This window comes from Trachymyrmex septentrionalis, unplaced genomic scaffold (genome assembly GCF_001594115.1).
Source record: "Trachymyrmex septentrionalis isolate Tsep2-gDNA-1 unplaced genomic scaffold, Tsep1.0 scaffold79, whole genome shotgun sequence".
In the NCBI taxonomy this organism is placed as follows: Eukaryota; Metazoa; Arthropoda; class Insecta; order Hymenoptera; family Formicidae; genus Trachymyrmex; species Trachymyrmex septentrionalis.
In genome coordinates, this window is record NW_017305977.1 from 1,403,181 (window position 1) to 1,416,029 (window position 12,849).

General features: G+C 34.0%; 3 protein-coding genes across 3 annotated transcripts; all 3 read left to right on the top strand.

Moving 5' to 3' along the window:
- Positions 1–748: 748 nt before the first annotated feature.
- LOC108754284 lies at positions 749–2,869 on the top strand. The gene is made up of 5 exons (XM_018496481.1): positions 749–850; positions 1,833–2,018; positions 2,093–2,345; positions 2,391–2,539; positions 2,624–2,869. Exons 1-5 carry the CDS (start codon positions 749–751, stop codon positions 2,867–2,869), a joined length of 936 nt encoding a protein of 311 aa, XP_018351983.1.
- A 2,990-nt stretch (positions 2,870–5,859) lies between these two features.
- LOC108754297 (cyclin-dependent kinase 9) lies at positions 5,860–8,403 on the top strand. Its single transcript, XM_018496500.1, has 7 exons — positions 5,860–6,024; positions 6,232–6,316; positions 6,510–6,600; positions 6,853–7,019; positions 7,398–7,636; positions 7,716–7,863; positions 8,078–8,403. The coding sequence occupies exons 1-7, from the start codon at positions 5,918–5,920 to the stop codon at positions 8,384–8,386; spliced, it is 1,146 nt and encodes a 381-aa protein (XP_018352002.1). The 5' UTR covers positions 5,860–5,917; the 3' UTR covers positions 8,387–8,403.
- Positions 8,404–10,058: 1,655 nt separating this feature from the next.
- On the top strand, positions 10,059–12,438 carry LOC108754365. The gene is made up of 4 exons (XM_018496617.1): positions 10,059–10,273; positions 10,396–10,526; positions 11,146–11,356; positions 11,895–12,438. Exons 1-4 carry the CDS (start codon positions 10,202–10,204, stop codon positions 12,114–12,116), a joined length of 636 nt encoding a protein of 211 aa, XP_018352119.1. The 5' UTR covers positions 10,059–10,201; the 3' UTR covers positions 12,117–12,438.
- Positions 12,439–12,849: the final 411 nt, after the last annotated feature.

Sequence of the window (12,849 nt, forward strand, 5' to 3'; positions counted from 1 at the left end):
TATCTGACAATATATTTCACACTAAAAATTTGACTTTCATTATCAATATCTTACTCTTAAATGACTACCCACTCGATTTTATTTTTGACTCCATTAACCAAAGAATAAAAAATTTAATTAAAAAGATACACAATGTACATAACGTCGTAACCGATAGTGATGTTACTAAGGAATCTACCTCTTGGCTTACGGTCTCCCCTTCATTCCGTCTCACGCAGAAAAATTCAGAACATTGCGCAAAAATAAAGGCGATATCAGAGTAGCTTTCCACAGCCCCAATAAGATGAGCAAGTACATCAGAGTCCAAAAGGACACTTGTCCTCGTACATCGAAAAATAATGTCGTCTATAAAATTTTATGTAATGATTGCGACGCATCTTACGTCGGGCAAACGGGCAGAAAATTAAAAACTAGAATTGCGGAACACCGTAACCATATTAGATACAAAACTTCTGCCCGCTCCGTCATTACCGAGCATAGACTTCTTCATGATCATGATTTTCAATGGGACGATGTTCAAATCCTGGATGAAGAACCTTCTTACAGAAAGCGGCTAATCTCTGAAATGTTGCATATTAAAAAACAAAAAAATAGTCTGAATCTACAAACTGACACCGAAAGTCTCCACAAAGCGTATATACCGATCATAAACAAAGTATGACTTTCGATTTTGTCGGCCCGTCTCCTCTCCTCTCTCAGTGCGTTGTGTTCCGTTTAAGCGAGCAGTCACGTCGTGAGCGACACCGACATGTCCGGCTCTGGTATGTGCATTATTGCCGGTGTGTTATGGCTAACACATGGTTCACCTTTGCATGTACGGGGGATCATTTTGATTCGTTCGGGTTTACTGGTGAGTTTACGATTTTATCGTGATAGCGGCGTTTCTAATTGTTAAAGTCTGTTTTTTCTTACAAGTTCTTTTTCGGTCTTATCTAGCGATCTGGCTTTGATAATGGACATCTTGATTGTTCAATCGTATTTTTGAGATCCATCTGAATTTTACTTCTTTACGTTTTATGTTAATTGCGACATGAATTGTTTTTTTTTTACTTATTTTTTACTTATTGTTTATTTTCTCGCGCTTTACATCTGAAGAGGGCTCAATCTCGTAGCCGAAACTTGTTATGGTTTTTATACATTTTTATACATTCATACATTTATATGCGCCGTTCCGTATCTGTTCATGTATCTTCGCCTAATATTTTTAACTAATTAAATGTTTTTTAACCTAATGACTCTTCTTTCGCCGTTTAATTTGTTTGTTTATTTATGTTATATTTAAGAGTCTTTACATCGTTATTATTTATTTTAATACATAGGAACTAAATATAACAAGGAAGTACTAGGAACAAGTTATACAAAGTGATTGTCGTTTAAAAACAATGGTAGATATTAACATGATAAGTAAAATTAAATAATAAATTATTAATTGAGAAACAATAGTCCCTTTAAATTACATTGATGTTAAAATGAGAAAAAATTTTATAATAGAATAGAAGACCTTCCAGAAAGAAGATCCAAGACCATCATCACAGTCACACTATGTCTCAAGAATTTGCCATCTTTAATCGTTACTCAAGATTCACAAGGCTCATTCAGGTGGTCACTTACATTTTTCGTTTTGCAAAAAGCTTAAGGAAGGCAAAATTTACCACCCAGAACACTCAAGCATCTTCAACAGCGAAGATGCATATTATTCAATCAATCACACCTGAAGAACAGAATCGAATCATCATTCATTTATCAAGGCTAATTCAAGCAGTTTATTTCACCGAAGAACTGAAGTCGCTTGATAAATAAGGAATCATAAATAAAAACAATCCCTTCCTAAGACTGAATCCATTTATTGGCGACTCTGGAGTCTTGCGAGTGGGAGGTCGTTTAAAGAAAGCATCGCTTTCATACTCAGCAAAACACCCAATATTATTGCCTGGACATCATCCATTCTCAATGTGTCTATTGTGAGGCATGAGCATGAAAAATATCTTCACGCTGGGCCACAGGCTACTCTAGCAGCAGTACGTGAAAGATTTTGAGTCACGTCTGCACACAAATTGTTCAAAAATATATCATCTGCTTTTGTCTATCAAAGGCTGCTTCAACAATCATGGGAAATCTTCCGAAATCACAAATCAACAATCCTACGAGGGCGTTTGACCAGTATGGCGTAGATTACGCAGGTCTCTTTTATTACAAGGAGGGCACTAAAAGAAATACCAAGCAAATAAAATGCTACATTGCAGTTTTCATCTGCTTAGCCACAAAGGCGATTCACTTGGAGTTGGCTACCAGCTTGTCTTCCGAAGCATTTTTAAACATCTTCAAACGTTTTGTGGTCAGAAGAGGTTGTTCTTTTGATATTTATTTTGACAACGGTTTAAATTTTGTAGGCGCTGACTACGAACTAAGAGAATTATTCAAACTACTCAAGAACCAAACAACCCAGCAGCAAGTCAGCAATCAATTGGCTAATAAAGAAGTTCATTGGCACTTCATTCCACCCAGAACACCCTATCACGGTGGTGTATGGGAAGCTGCGGTAAAGGCAGCTAAACATCATTTAATTCGAATGACAAGAAACTCCAATTTATAATATGGAGAATTAGAAACATGTCTCATTCAGATCGAAGCGATCTTGAATTCTCGTCCTATTACTTCACTTTCATCAGATCCTAAGGATTTAAGGTCATTAACGCCAGAGCATTTTCTAATAGACACTCCACTTACATCTTATCCACTTACATCTTTGGAAGAAGTACCTACGAATCGGTTGTCTCATTGGCAGCACGTACAACTATTACAGCAACAGTTTTGGCGACGCTGGTCGCATGAATATTTACAACAATGCCAACAACAAGTGGCAAATTGAAGAAGCCCCTATACATGTTGGACAAATGTCATCATAAAAGATGACAACTCTCCACCGCTATCCTGGCCCTTGGGAAGGATTCAAAAAGTCTATTCTGATAATGATGGTATAGCTCGCGTTGCTACAGTTGTGTGTATAGTTAATGGTAGTTATAAACGTCCAATTACTCGTCTATATCTGCTTCCCAATAAGAAAAAGGTGTAGCTGTGGCATTTGCAATTAATTTTAACCTTGTTTGTATTCATATTTATTATTCTCTTAAGTCTAAGTTTTTTCTTATTAGCACAAGTTTCACATACTTTTTTTTTCTTTTTCGTTGAAAGATGATTCTTTCAAGGACGGCGATATGTACAAGTTGTGTCAATAATTTGAAATGATATTTAACTCGCACCGATGCAGATTTAATAAATTCGCCTCACGCAAATATCTCTAGCCGTACTGTAGTCTACCGCGCTTTTGCTCACTACCGGAATTCACCGTGCGACCCCCAGATCGTCATGTGATCGATTCGATTGCCTTCGCGCATTTTCGAGCATGTACATTTTCGCTGCGCATCGTTCGTTTTGTTCGGTTTCATCCCTCAGGGGAACGACATTTTTCTTTTCTCTCTGTGTATGTTCTTACCCGAGCGAGCATAGTAAACATTTTTGTATGTACAAGACAAATAAAACAGGATTCTAAACAAGCAGCATTCATATCATTTACAACCGTACACTACGCAGTACAAGCTACAAGGCATTTGGTAAGAGAAAAGGTGCGTTTTATGTAATGCAAGACGCACCACGTCCCAAAGCAAACACATAAATATTACCTTAAGTTATGGTTTGGGATAAATAAATAAATAACTAAAAAAAATTATATGATTGGAAACAAGACCGTTTATATTAAATACGTTACTTTAAATACGAAGCGCCACTCCGGTCTGAATGTTAAGATGTTAAACTACTATATATATTCATTTAAATGAATTAATTTCAGAAATGATAATTGTGTGCCGATATGATCGTCGGACTTTCAACGCAATCAATCTGAAATATTAATAATCCCTCCAAATTTCCCAAATCTTAAAAAACTGTAATAAACTTATTGCGAAAAATATTGTCTCGGCCGGGAATCTAAAGGCTTAGGACGCTCGCAATGCAAGAGATCCGGGTTTGATTCCCAGCCGAGGCAATATTTTTCGCAATAAGTTTATTATAGTTTTTTAAGATTTGGGAAATTTGAGGAGAATATTAATATTTCAGATTGATTGCGTTGAAAGTCCGACGATCATATCGGCACGCAATTATCATTTCTGAAATTAATTCATTTAAATGAATATATATAGTAGTTCAACATCTTAACATTCAGACCGGAGTGGTGCTTTGTATCTAACGTAAAAAACATTACTTGGTTTCTTTAGTAGAACGTATTTACAACCTATTGATATATCATGCCAGCAAATATAATAGCGACAGAAATCAAACAGGAATTGCAAATTTAGCTCAATTTCTGCCGCCAATCTTTTGGCATAGCATGTCAGCAAGCTTTTTCATATTAAAAATTAATTAGTTTTAAAATTTTTTCTTTTTTAGATTTTCTTACTTTGTTTTTAATTTACCTTATTTATGACATTTAACGCTTTAAATTACGCGGCTGCTTTGTGGTCGGTCATTGATTGGCTGTTCCACAAGGCTGCCATTATTATGCACAATAATACACCTGAGGTCTGTTTTCTGTGGCTGAACTAGTGAACATTTTTGAAACTTGAAGTGAGACAGAAAGTATATGTTTGATATTTGTTGAAAATGAGAAAGAGAGTGCTAATGCAGTCTAGTTCAGAAACAGAAAACAGATCATTGGTATTCTTATATCATGAGGTCTGTTCGCATTGCTTGCGCTTTTTGCACTTGGCATCTTTGCTTTCTTTTTTTTCAAAACTAAATATATATTTATCTCATTTTAAGTGTAAAAATATTTGAGGATTTTATGTAACGCGAACAGATCTATGGTTGAAACTGTTCAAACTACAAAATTTCAACCGCTGGACAACGAGCGACAAATCTGTCGTTCCAATTGCTTATTTTAGCAGCACGTGAAAATGTACCTTTACTTATTAAGGTGCCTTTTTATGCTGACGCTTAACACTCATTTTCAGCGTCAAAATAGGTCACATGATCAAAATTGGCGCCTGAAGGGCTCCGTTCAATAAAAGGAATAGGGAACAGAGAACAGAGAATAAGAATTTCAACCTATCAGAAACTCTGTATTCCACAATACATGACTTCTGATAGGTTAAAATTCTCTTATTCTGTGTTTTATATTTTCTGTTCCTTTTATTGTGCGGAGCTTCTAATATTTATTAATTTCTATCATGTGACTTGTTTTGATGCCGAAAATGAGCGTCGAGCGTTTGACGCTTGACGCTTGACGCTGTTATGTAAAAGCACCTTAAATGAATGCATCTTATGATGAAAAGCACACCGTGTCAATTTTTGCCTCCATAGCTTTGCCGTCTTGATTAGTCTTGAACTTTTGAATTCGCTTATGCAAATCATTACAATCTCAACTATAGCCTTCACAGGAAAAATATAGTTGCGTCTAAGGCTTGTCCCTGCGGCGATCCTACTCAGGATATTAATCATATCATTTTCTCATGTCCGCTCACTTCCCCTAAGGCTGACAACTCATTACATATATTAACAGCTCTTATTCACATCTGTAACTTCTAATGATCTTCCCCCTCCTTAAAAATCCTTCCCCTAAGCTATGTCATTTGCTTTTATCATTTCTGTAATCAAACAACCTCAACATTTAAAACTCGCCAGCCGGGCTCGCTTTCATGATCCGTCTGGGAACTTTCGTTTTGCGTATGAAGCATGTGCTTCCCCCCTTAACTTGTTCGACTACTCTGCCACTTGCGAGACTCGGCGCCTCCGGCGGTCGTTTTCGATTCTGGCTGTATCGACTCAGCTCATAGTCAGGGCCACTCTACCAAGATTATTATTGAATTCACTTATTGTAAGCCTATTTCGTGTTTACGCTAGTACATACATATATGCGATTACAATGAATACGAAGGAAAAGGAAAAATACATCGAGGAATTCGATTTTCCATATTGCGATGAATCTTCCAAGTATGAAAAAGTTGCGAAAATTGGCCAAGGAACTTTCGGGTAAGCAAAAATCTTACGTTTAGATTATGCGATGGTGTAAGGTTACGGCTGATTATCGAGAGATTTCTCCACGATTTGTTCGATCTAGATATTTTTTCAATAACATAATTATTCATTTAATTTGTGAGGAGAGCATTCTGAATAAATATCGCGTCTGCTTAAAAATTTATAATTTATATTGTATGCATGTATTCTCTTTTTTCATAGAGAGGTATTTAAGGCTAAGGACAAGAAAACAAACAAGAAGTTTGTCGCAATGAAGAAAGTACTAATGGACAATGAGAAAGAAGGAGTAAGTTTACCTTATAGTATATAGTATATCATTTAACTATATGATTGTCAAGGTTGCTATAAACTTTTTATTAATACTTGTGTTAACATAATCTTTATACTAATGCAAACATATTTCCTTTTACTCTATTCATATTACAATATTTTTTTAAATTTATAATTTGTTATATGTGTATATCAAAATCTTGTTACAGTTTCCCATTACGGCATTACGTGAAATAAAGATATTACAATTGTTGAAACATGAGAATGTGGTTAACCTCATAGAGATTTGTAGGACACGAGGTAAATATATGTATATATGTACTACTCTGCCTTCTAACTTATCGTATAATTATTAATATGTACATGTAGGAGTTTACTCTTTCACTAGATAGAATACCTCTCAGAGGAATATGTAGAAAAAAACGACAACTATAAATATCTGAAAATGTTTGAATTATGAAAAATAATTTTATAAACAGCCTTAAATAATAATTGAAACAATTGGTTTTAACATTGTATAATCTAATTTAATTAATTTCATAATGTTTTCAGCAACTCAGTATAATCGATATCGATCTACTTTTTATCTGATATTTGATTTCTGTGAACATGACTTGGCTGGTTTGTTGTCAAATGTAAATGTGAAATTTAGTTTAGGCGAAATAAAAAAGGTTATGCAACAGTTGCTAAATGGTCTTTACTATATACACAGTAATAAGGTGAGAAAAAAAGATTTACTTATCCATTTTACATCTCTTTAAAGATGTCAAATTCTAAAAAAGTTTAATCAGTTTGTTAATAGAAAGTAATAAAAAGATTCAAGGTTATTTTCCATTAAAATATAATAATAATCTTTACATTATATTTCATCAATCTGCATGTACATTTATCTTTAAATATTTTAATATTCTTGTTATAAGTATGCATAACATTTTAAAAAATTACATTAGTTTATTAAAACAATGATTGCAATGGTATGGTTTATCATGGTCATAGAATAAAATTATTCAGTGATATCACATCATTAATTGTTGCTATTAACATTGTTACAATAATTATTACATTCAGCATCACAAAAAGCATTTAATTTCTCACAGATTTTACATAGAGATATGAAAGCCGCTAATGTTTTAATAACAAAGAATGGCGTATTAAAATTAGCTGACTTTGGTTTGGCACGAGCATTCAGTGCAAAAAACGGCCATTCGAATCGTTATACCAATAGAGTTGTTACTCTTTGGTACCGACCACCAGAACTCTTACTTGGTGACAGAAATTATGGACCGCCAGTGGATTTATGGGGTGCTGGCTGTATAATGGCAGAAATGTGGACAAGGTTTACATTATTCTATGATTATGTTCTTGCTTGTGATTTTTGTTCGCGTAATCATATACTTTGTCTTATAAATTTGCAGGTCTCCTATAATGCAGGGAAGTACCGAGCAACAACAGCTTATATTGATTTCACAATTGTGTGGCTCGATAACGACCGAGGTGTGGCCTGGCGTTGAAAATTTAGATCTATTTACCAAAATGGACCTTCCAAAGGGGCAGAAAAGAAAGGTAAAATCGCAAATTCCATTGCATAATATTTTAAGGAAGCAATGTGACTAGTGACATGACTATAAGTTACACTTAATTTAAACATTTCATGTAAATTGGTATTCTATTCAGTCAATTAAACGTACGTTGAATCGGACGTGTAACACATTTTTATATTGCATTTTAAATTTTGAGTCAGTCAATAAATGATATTAATTAATGATTTTATATATAGGTCAAAGACAGACTGAAGCCATATCTGAAGGATCCTTATGCCTGTGATTTGTTGGATAAACTTTTAATACTCGATCCTAGCAAAAGATGTGACTCTGACTCCGCGCTAAATCATGATTTTTTCTGGACTGACCCAATGCCATGCGATCTCAGCAAGATGCTGGCGCAGCATACTCAGAGTATGTTTGAATATCTGGCACCACCGAGACGACCTGGTCATATGCGACATCCGCATCATCAAGTACCTGGAGGACCAACCAAACCTAGTTCCAGTATGGCCGATAGTGGCTATCAGGATCGTGTCTTTTAACATATTTATTTTTATTCATATATAATATACCTGTATATATATATATAAATATATAATGTATATGTATGTATGTATGTATGTATGTGTGTATGTATGTATATATTGTATATCATGTGTGATATACGAGGAACGTTCAAATTCAAATTATAATTGTGCATCCAGATAATGAGGCGTGCACTTTAGAATGTATAGAGTGCGTTTCAAATTACACATGAAGCGCATGATGTATTTTTTATTGCATCCTCCTTTACTATTCGGTAAATAACAATGACGAATGATACATCATGCGCTTCATGCGTAATTTGGAACGCACTCATACTCTCTCCTGAAAAAATTTGTAGACCTGAGTTCGCGTCTGAGTAACCCAATACCTGGGTAATCTTTGCTAGAAACAGCAGACATAAGCGAACTGAGATTGAGCCAAATGTAGAACAATGCACAACAATTACATCGGAGAAAGACTTTTAGAGAAGACTGACGACAATGCCAAGCCAAGAATGAATTATATCTCTGTGGCATTCAAGAATATATATATCGCAGTGGTAATAGCAGAAAATGCTGACTGAATTGATGAGTGTTTGTTCTGATCGTTGCATGCATTGTCTCGGATGACCTTTGTTCTACCAAACTTTGCGTCTACCAATTTTTTTTTCGAGAAAGTACACAAGTACAATTCCATTGATATAATCAGCACGTCACAACACACATTAGTGAGATGTGTGAATTTAAACTGTAATAAAAATTTGAATGTCCCTCGTATTTTATACATAGAGTGCAAGTTTTATACGAATAGCTATCGCGCTATACAATTTCATCATAATGTTACCAAATTTCATGACAATTCTAACATAGTTATTAAAATTATATTTGAAAATCTATCTGTAGAGTTGACTATATCATTTCTACACCCAAAAAGTGCAATGAAGCAAAAATTTACATATACGAGCATATACGATTATGAATTGGAAAGTCGTTTATAATGTTTACCATACATCAAATTCTCACTTTTTATTCTTCAACCAATGTACATACATACAAGTATCGTGTAATAATTAAGTTATAAAATTGTATAACGACTGAAGTAGAAACAGCTAGACGAAGGAAATATTAGGTTGTTCGGAAAGTAATTTCGTTTTTTCTTATGAAAATGAAAGACGATTTTCAATCAGACGCGTTTCAAATGATCATAAACGGTCGAATTCGATAAATTTAATCTCTCAGCGATCTCACGAGTTGTTATTCGCCAGTTTGGATCAATTAATGCCTTTATTGTGTCTTCATCAGCTTCAACTGGCCTTCCAGAACGTGGTGCATCTTCAACATTAAAATTGCCGGATCGAAATTTTGCAAACCAGTTTTGGCACTGGCGTTCTGTCAATAAACTTCTCCATACACATCGGATAATTTGTTTCTTGCTTGAACAGCATTTTTACCTTTTCGATAGTAAAAAAGTAAAATATGCCGAAAATGCTGCTTTTCACTTTCATATTTGATAGGGCACCAACCAAAAACTACTGCGTAGGATCAATCGAACTTTGTTCACAAGCAAGCCTTGCTATAGTAGCTGTCAAAATATATAATGATTATGCGGCTTAAGTGTGAAGTTGGCTGTGAAAAAATACAATAAGTCCTCTGTTGGGAAAAAACGAAATTACTTTCCGAACAACCTAATAGTACGCGAAACGTAGGAGTGAGGTTAGGCTATTTCGAATAATACGAATATCCTGTCGAGTCGCGAACAGTCGCGAATAAAGCAATTGTAACTCACAAGTCACAATCAGTCAGTAGGATTACTGATTGTAAACATTAACAGTTATGTTTCCGAAAAATGTCAAGACAACGCTGTTGTGTGGGCCGAAAGATTTGAGTAAATCTTTTATGTTTGAGGTATGTAGGTATTGCACGTAGGAGTAATGTTCAAACGTACGTATAAATAAATCTATCTGTCTCTCTCAACTACAAGATATATTTTCTAAAGTGGAAAGAAAACATTTTCCTACATCTCCTAGGCTGCGACGTATTGGGCGGAGGAAGGACAACGGGTTGTTTACATTACCCCGACACCTCTGGAAAAACGACCGGCGGCTTGTCATGACAGAAGGAATCCATCAGTCACTGCGCTCAAACTAATGAGATTCATGTAAGATTTATATACTATATTATATTATATATTATGTAATATTTTTTTTTTACATTTGCAGACTTTCCCATTTGTCAACAATTGTTGTCACTGCAACTTCTTTATGTTTATCTGGAATTTAATTGTTATTTAAAAAGAGTAAATATCCCAGCAAACGAAAATGGATTGAAATGATGAATTGAAATGGATTCAGATTTTCAGAAATATTGATTCACGAATGTTAAAATGAATGCTTTTCAATCCTGAATGCATTTTTATTCATTTATAGGAATTGCATGGAGCATATCTCTATGCCTTCAATCTAAAAATAATATTACCTTTTTCTGTGCATTATGAATACTGTTCAATTCAAAATTTTGAATAGGAAATGCAGTTTTTTAATCCAATTGCATCCAATTGAATCTAATTGAATACAATTGAATCCAATTAAATCCAAAAAAAAAAAATTTGCTATTTAAAATACATATTTGGATAGAAAAAAATTTCAATTTATTTTAATCCATTCTCGTTTGCTGGGATATTATCTAACGATATTTATACATTTGACGTTTATTCATTCATGCGCATCGATACTTTACACAGCGCGCATAGCTGTCTTGATATATTTATTTATACGCAGATATTTGTCGGATTACGAAGTCCTCGTGGAACAACTTTTTAAACTGCACACCTATGCAGCAGTACCTTCTGTGCTTTTGATAGATGACTTAGATGATTATCTCTTGAGTGACGAAACTCCTGGAGATGATAATTCGAGGTCGCGTATCGCCAGAATTTGTGCCTTGATACTCCATTCGATGAAGTCGTGTTCACGAATTTTAAAAAAGAATGTAAGGAAGAAATATTATTTGTACCTTTAAAAAAACAGATTTCTGTTTTTCCGAATAGAGAAAAAATCTGTATTCTCTGTTTTTCCCTCTAAAATATAAAACGTGTTATATTATACCTTTGGTCTCCGGTATATTAAGCCTGCAGCATACGATGCTGGTTTTCTTGCTGGATTCCTAATTTCTAGCTAGATTAGAATATTGCCATCGTATTGGCTGCGGTACTGACAGGATCAGCATTGTAGTCAATACGATGGCAAAAATTTATTCTAGCTAGCAATCTAGCAAGGAAACAAGCATCTTGTACCGCCGGCTTTATCCATATTTCATTATTCATTCATCTAAATAAACATACGACTCTTTGATTCATCTTCTATCTACTTTCTCTCCAACTTAAAAAAAAAATTAACTTGGATAGTTTTATAATAAACAAGCTCCCATATAAGTAATATTGTCAAAAAATTAAATTTCGAGAATTATTTAATCTTGATGGTTTTTCAATCGTGTTTTTATGGTAAAATAAATAATGATTACATTATAGGTGCATGTGTGCATATGGACTAGTTCTAGCCTCATCAATAACTTTATTCAGACAATTTACTTTCGCAATGTCTGGAATTTAACGGAGAAGGAGAATGGAAAAGTTATTTTGGTGGAAAGGTGTTCCATTAGATCATCGTTAGAACGATCGTACATATATTATAAATTCCAAGATGGGATGCGAGTTCTTCAACAAATATTAGGCGATTCAATGGAGGTTTAATGATATTTTTATTAGGGATGCACCGTAAAATTATCGGATATCCGAGAAGGCAATTTCTTCAAGCCGGATATCCGACTGGATTCCGAAAAAGTGTCCTCTAAAAAAAAGCCTATAGAGAAAAAGATTGTAATTTTTGCAACAATATACAAGATAGCATCATGAATATGCATATTTATTTCTAGAACATTTGTACAAGAAAAAAATCAACAATTTAATGATATGAAATTTCAACCAGTATATTCCCGGATACTAATGATATCCGACTATCCGATTGGATAGTAAAAAAGTGCCGGATAATACTGGATACAAGATACTCTTCAGATATCCGGTGCATCCCTAATTTTTATTAAATATTTCTGTTTATTTTTTATTTATCTTGTTTTATTTTTTAGTTATCTTCATTCTTACCATTTTTTTAACAGTATATATGAAAATGGAATACAAATTCTATAAAAGTTATTGCGTGTAAAATAAACTACATTAAAATTACTACGTTACTGGCTGACGTATGTATCATAAGTAATAAGATTTGTATAAAGATTTTTTTTTTTAACAGAATGAGAATAGAATTTAAAAAATGTCTCCCCTTCCTTCTTCTATCTATATCTATCTATCTCCTTTTCTGTAGCATAAAACATTGTTGAGCTATGTTTATGCAAGGTGTTATTATCAATTATGATACTTTTTTTTTACATAGAGCAGTTAAAATCGACCATTGGAATTGATCCATCTC

Bases quoted from the DNA above. Each gene is read 5' to 3' on its own strand.
- LOC108754284 (XM_018496481.1), top strand. From the start codon at position 749: ATGTCCGGCTCTGGTATGTGCATTATTGCCGGTGTGTTATGGCTAACA. The intron at 851-1,832 runs GTGAGTTTACGA...TCCCTTCCTAAG, and splicing joins TGATTCGTTCGGGTTTACTG to ACTGAATCCATTTATTGGCG. The intron at 2,540-2,623 runs GTAAAGGCAGCT...TGTCTCATTCAG, and splicing joins GTGGTGTATGGGAAGCTGCG to ATCGAAGCGATCTTGAATTC.
- LOC108754297 (XM_018496500.1), top strand. From the start codon at position 5,918: ATGAATACGAAGGAAAAGGAAAAATACATCGAGGAATTCGATTTTCCA. The intron at 6,317-6,509 runs GTAAGTTTACCT...ATCTTGTTACAG, and splicing joins TGGACAATGAGAAAGAAGGA to TTTCCCATTACGGCATTACG. The intron at 6,601-6,852 runs GTAAATATATGT...TAATGTTTTCAG, and splicing joins AGAGATTTGTAGGACACGAG to CAACTCAGTATAATCGATAT.
- LOC108754365 (XM_018496617.1), top strand. From the start codon at position 10,202: ATGTTTCCGAAAAATGTCAAGACAACGCTGTTGTGTGGGCCGAAAGAT. The intron at 10,527-11,145 runs GTAAGATTTATA...ATTTATACGCAG, and splicing joins CTCAAACTAATGAGATTCAT to ATATTTGTCGGATTACGAAG. The intron at 11,357-11,894 runs GTAAGGAAGAAA...ATTACATTATAG, and splicing joins CACGAATTTTAAAAAAGAAT to GTGCATGTGTGCATATGGAC.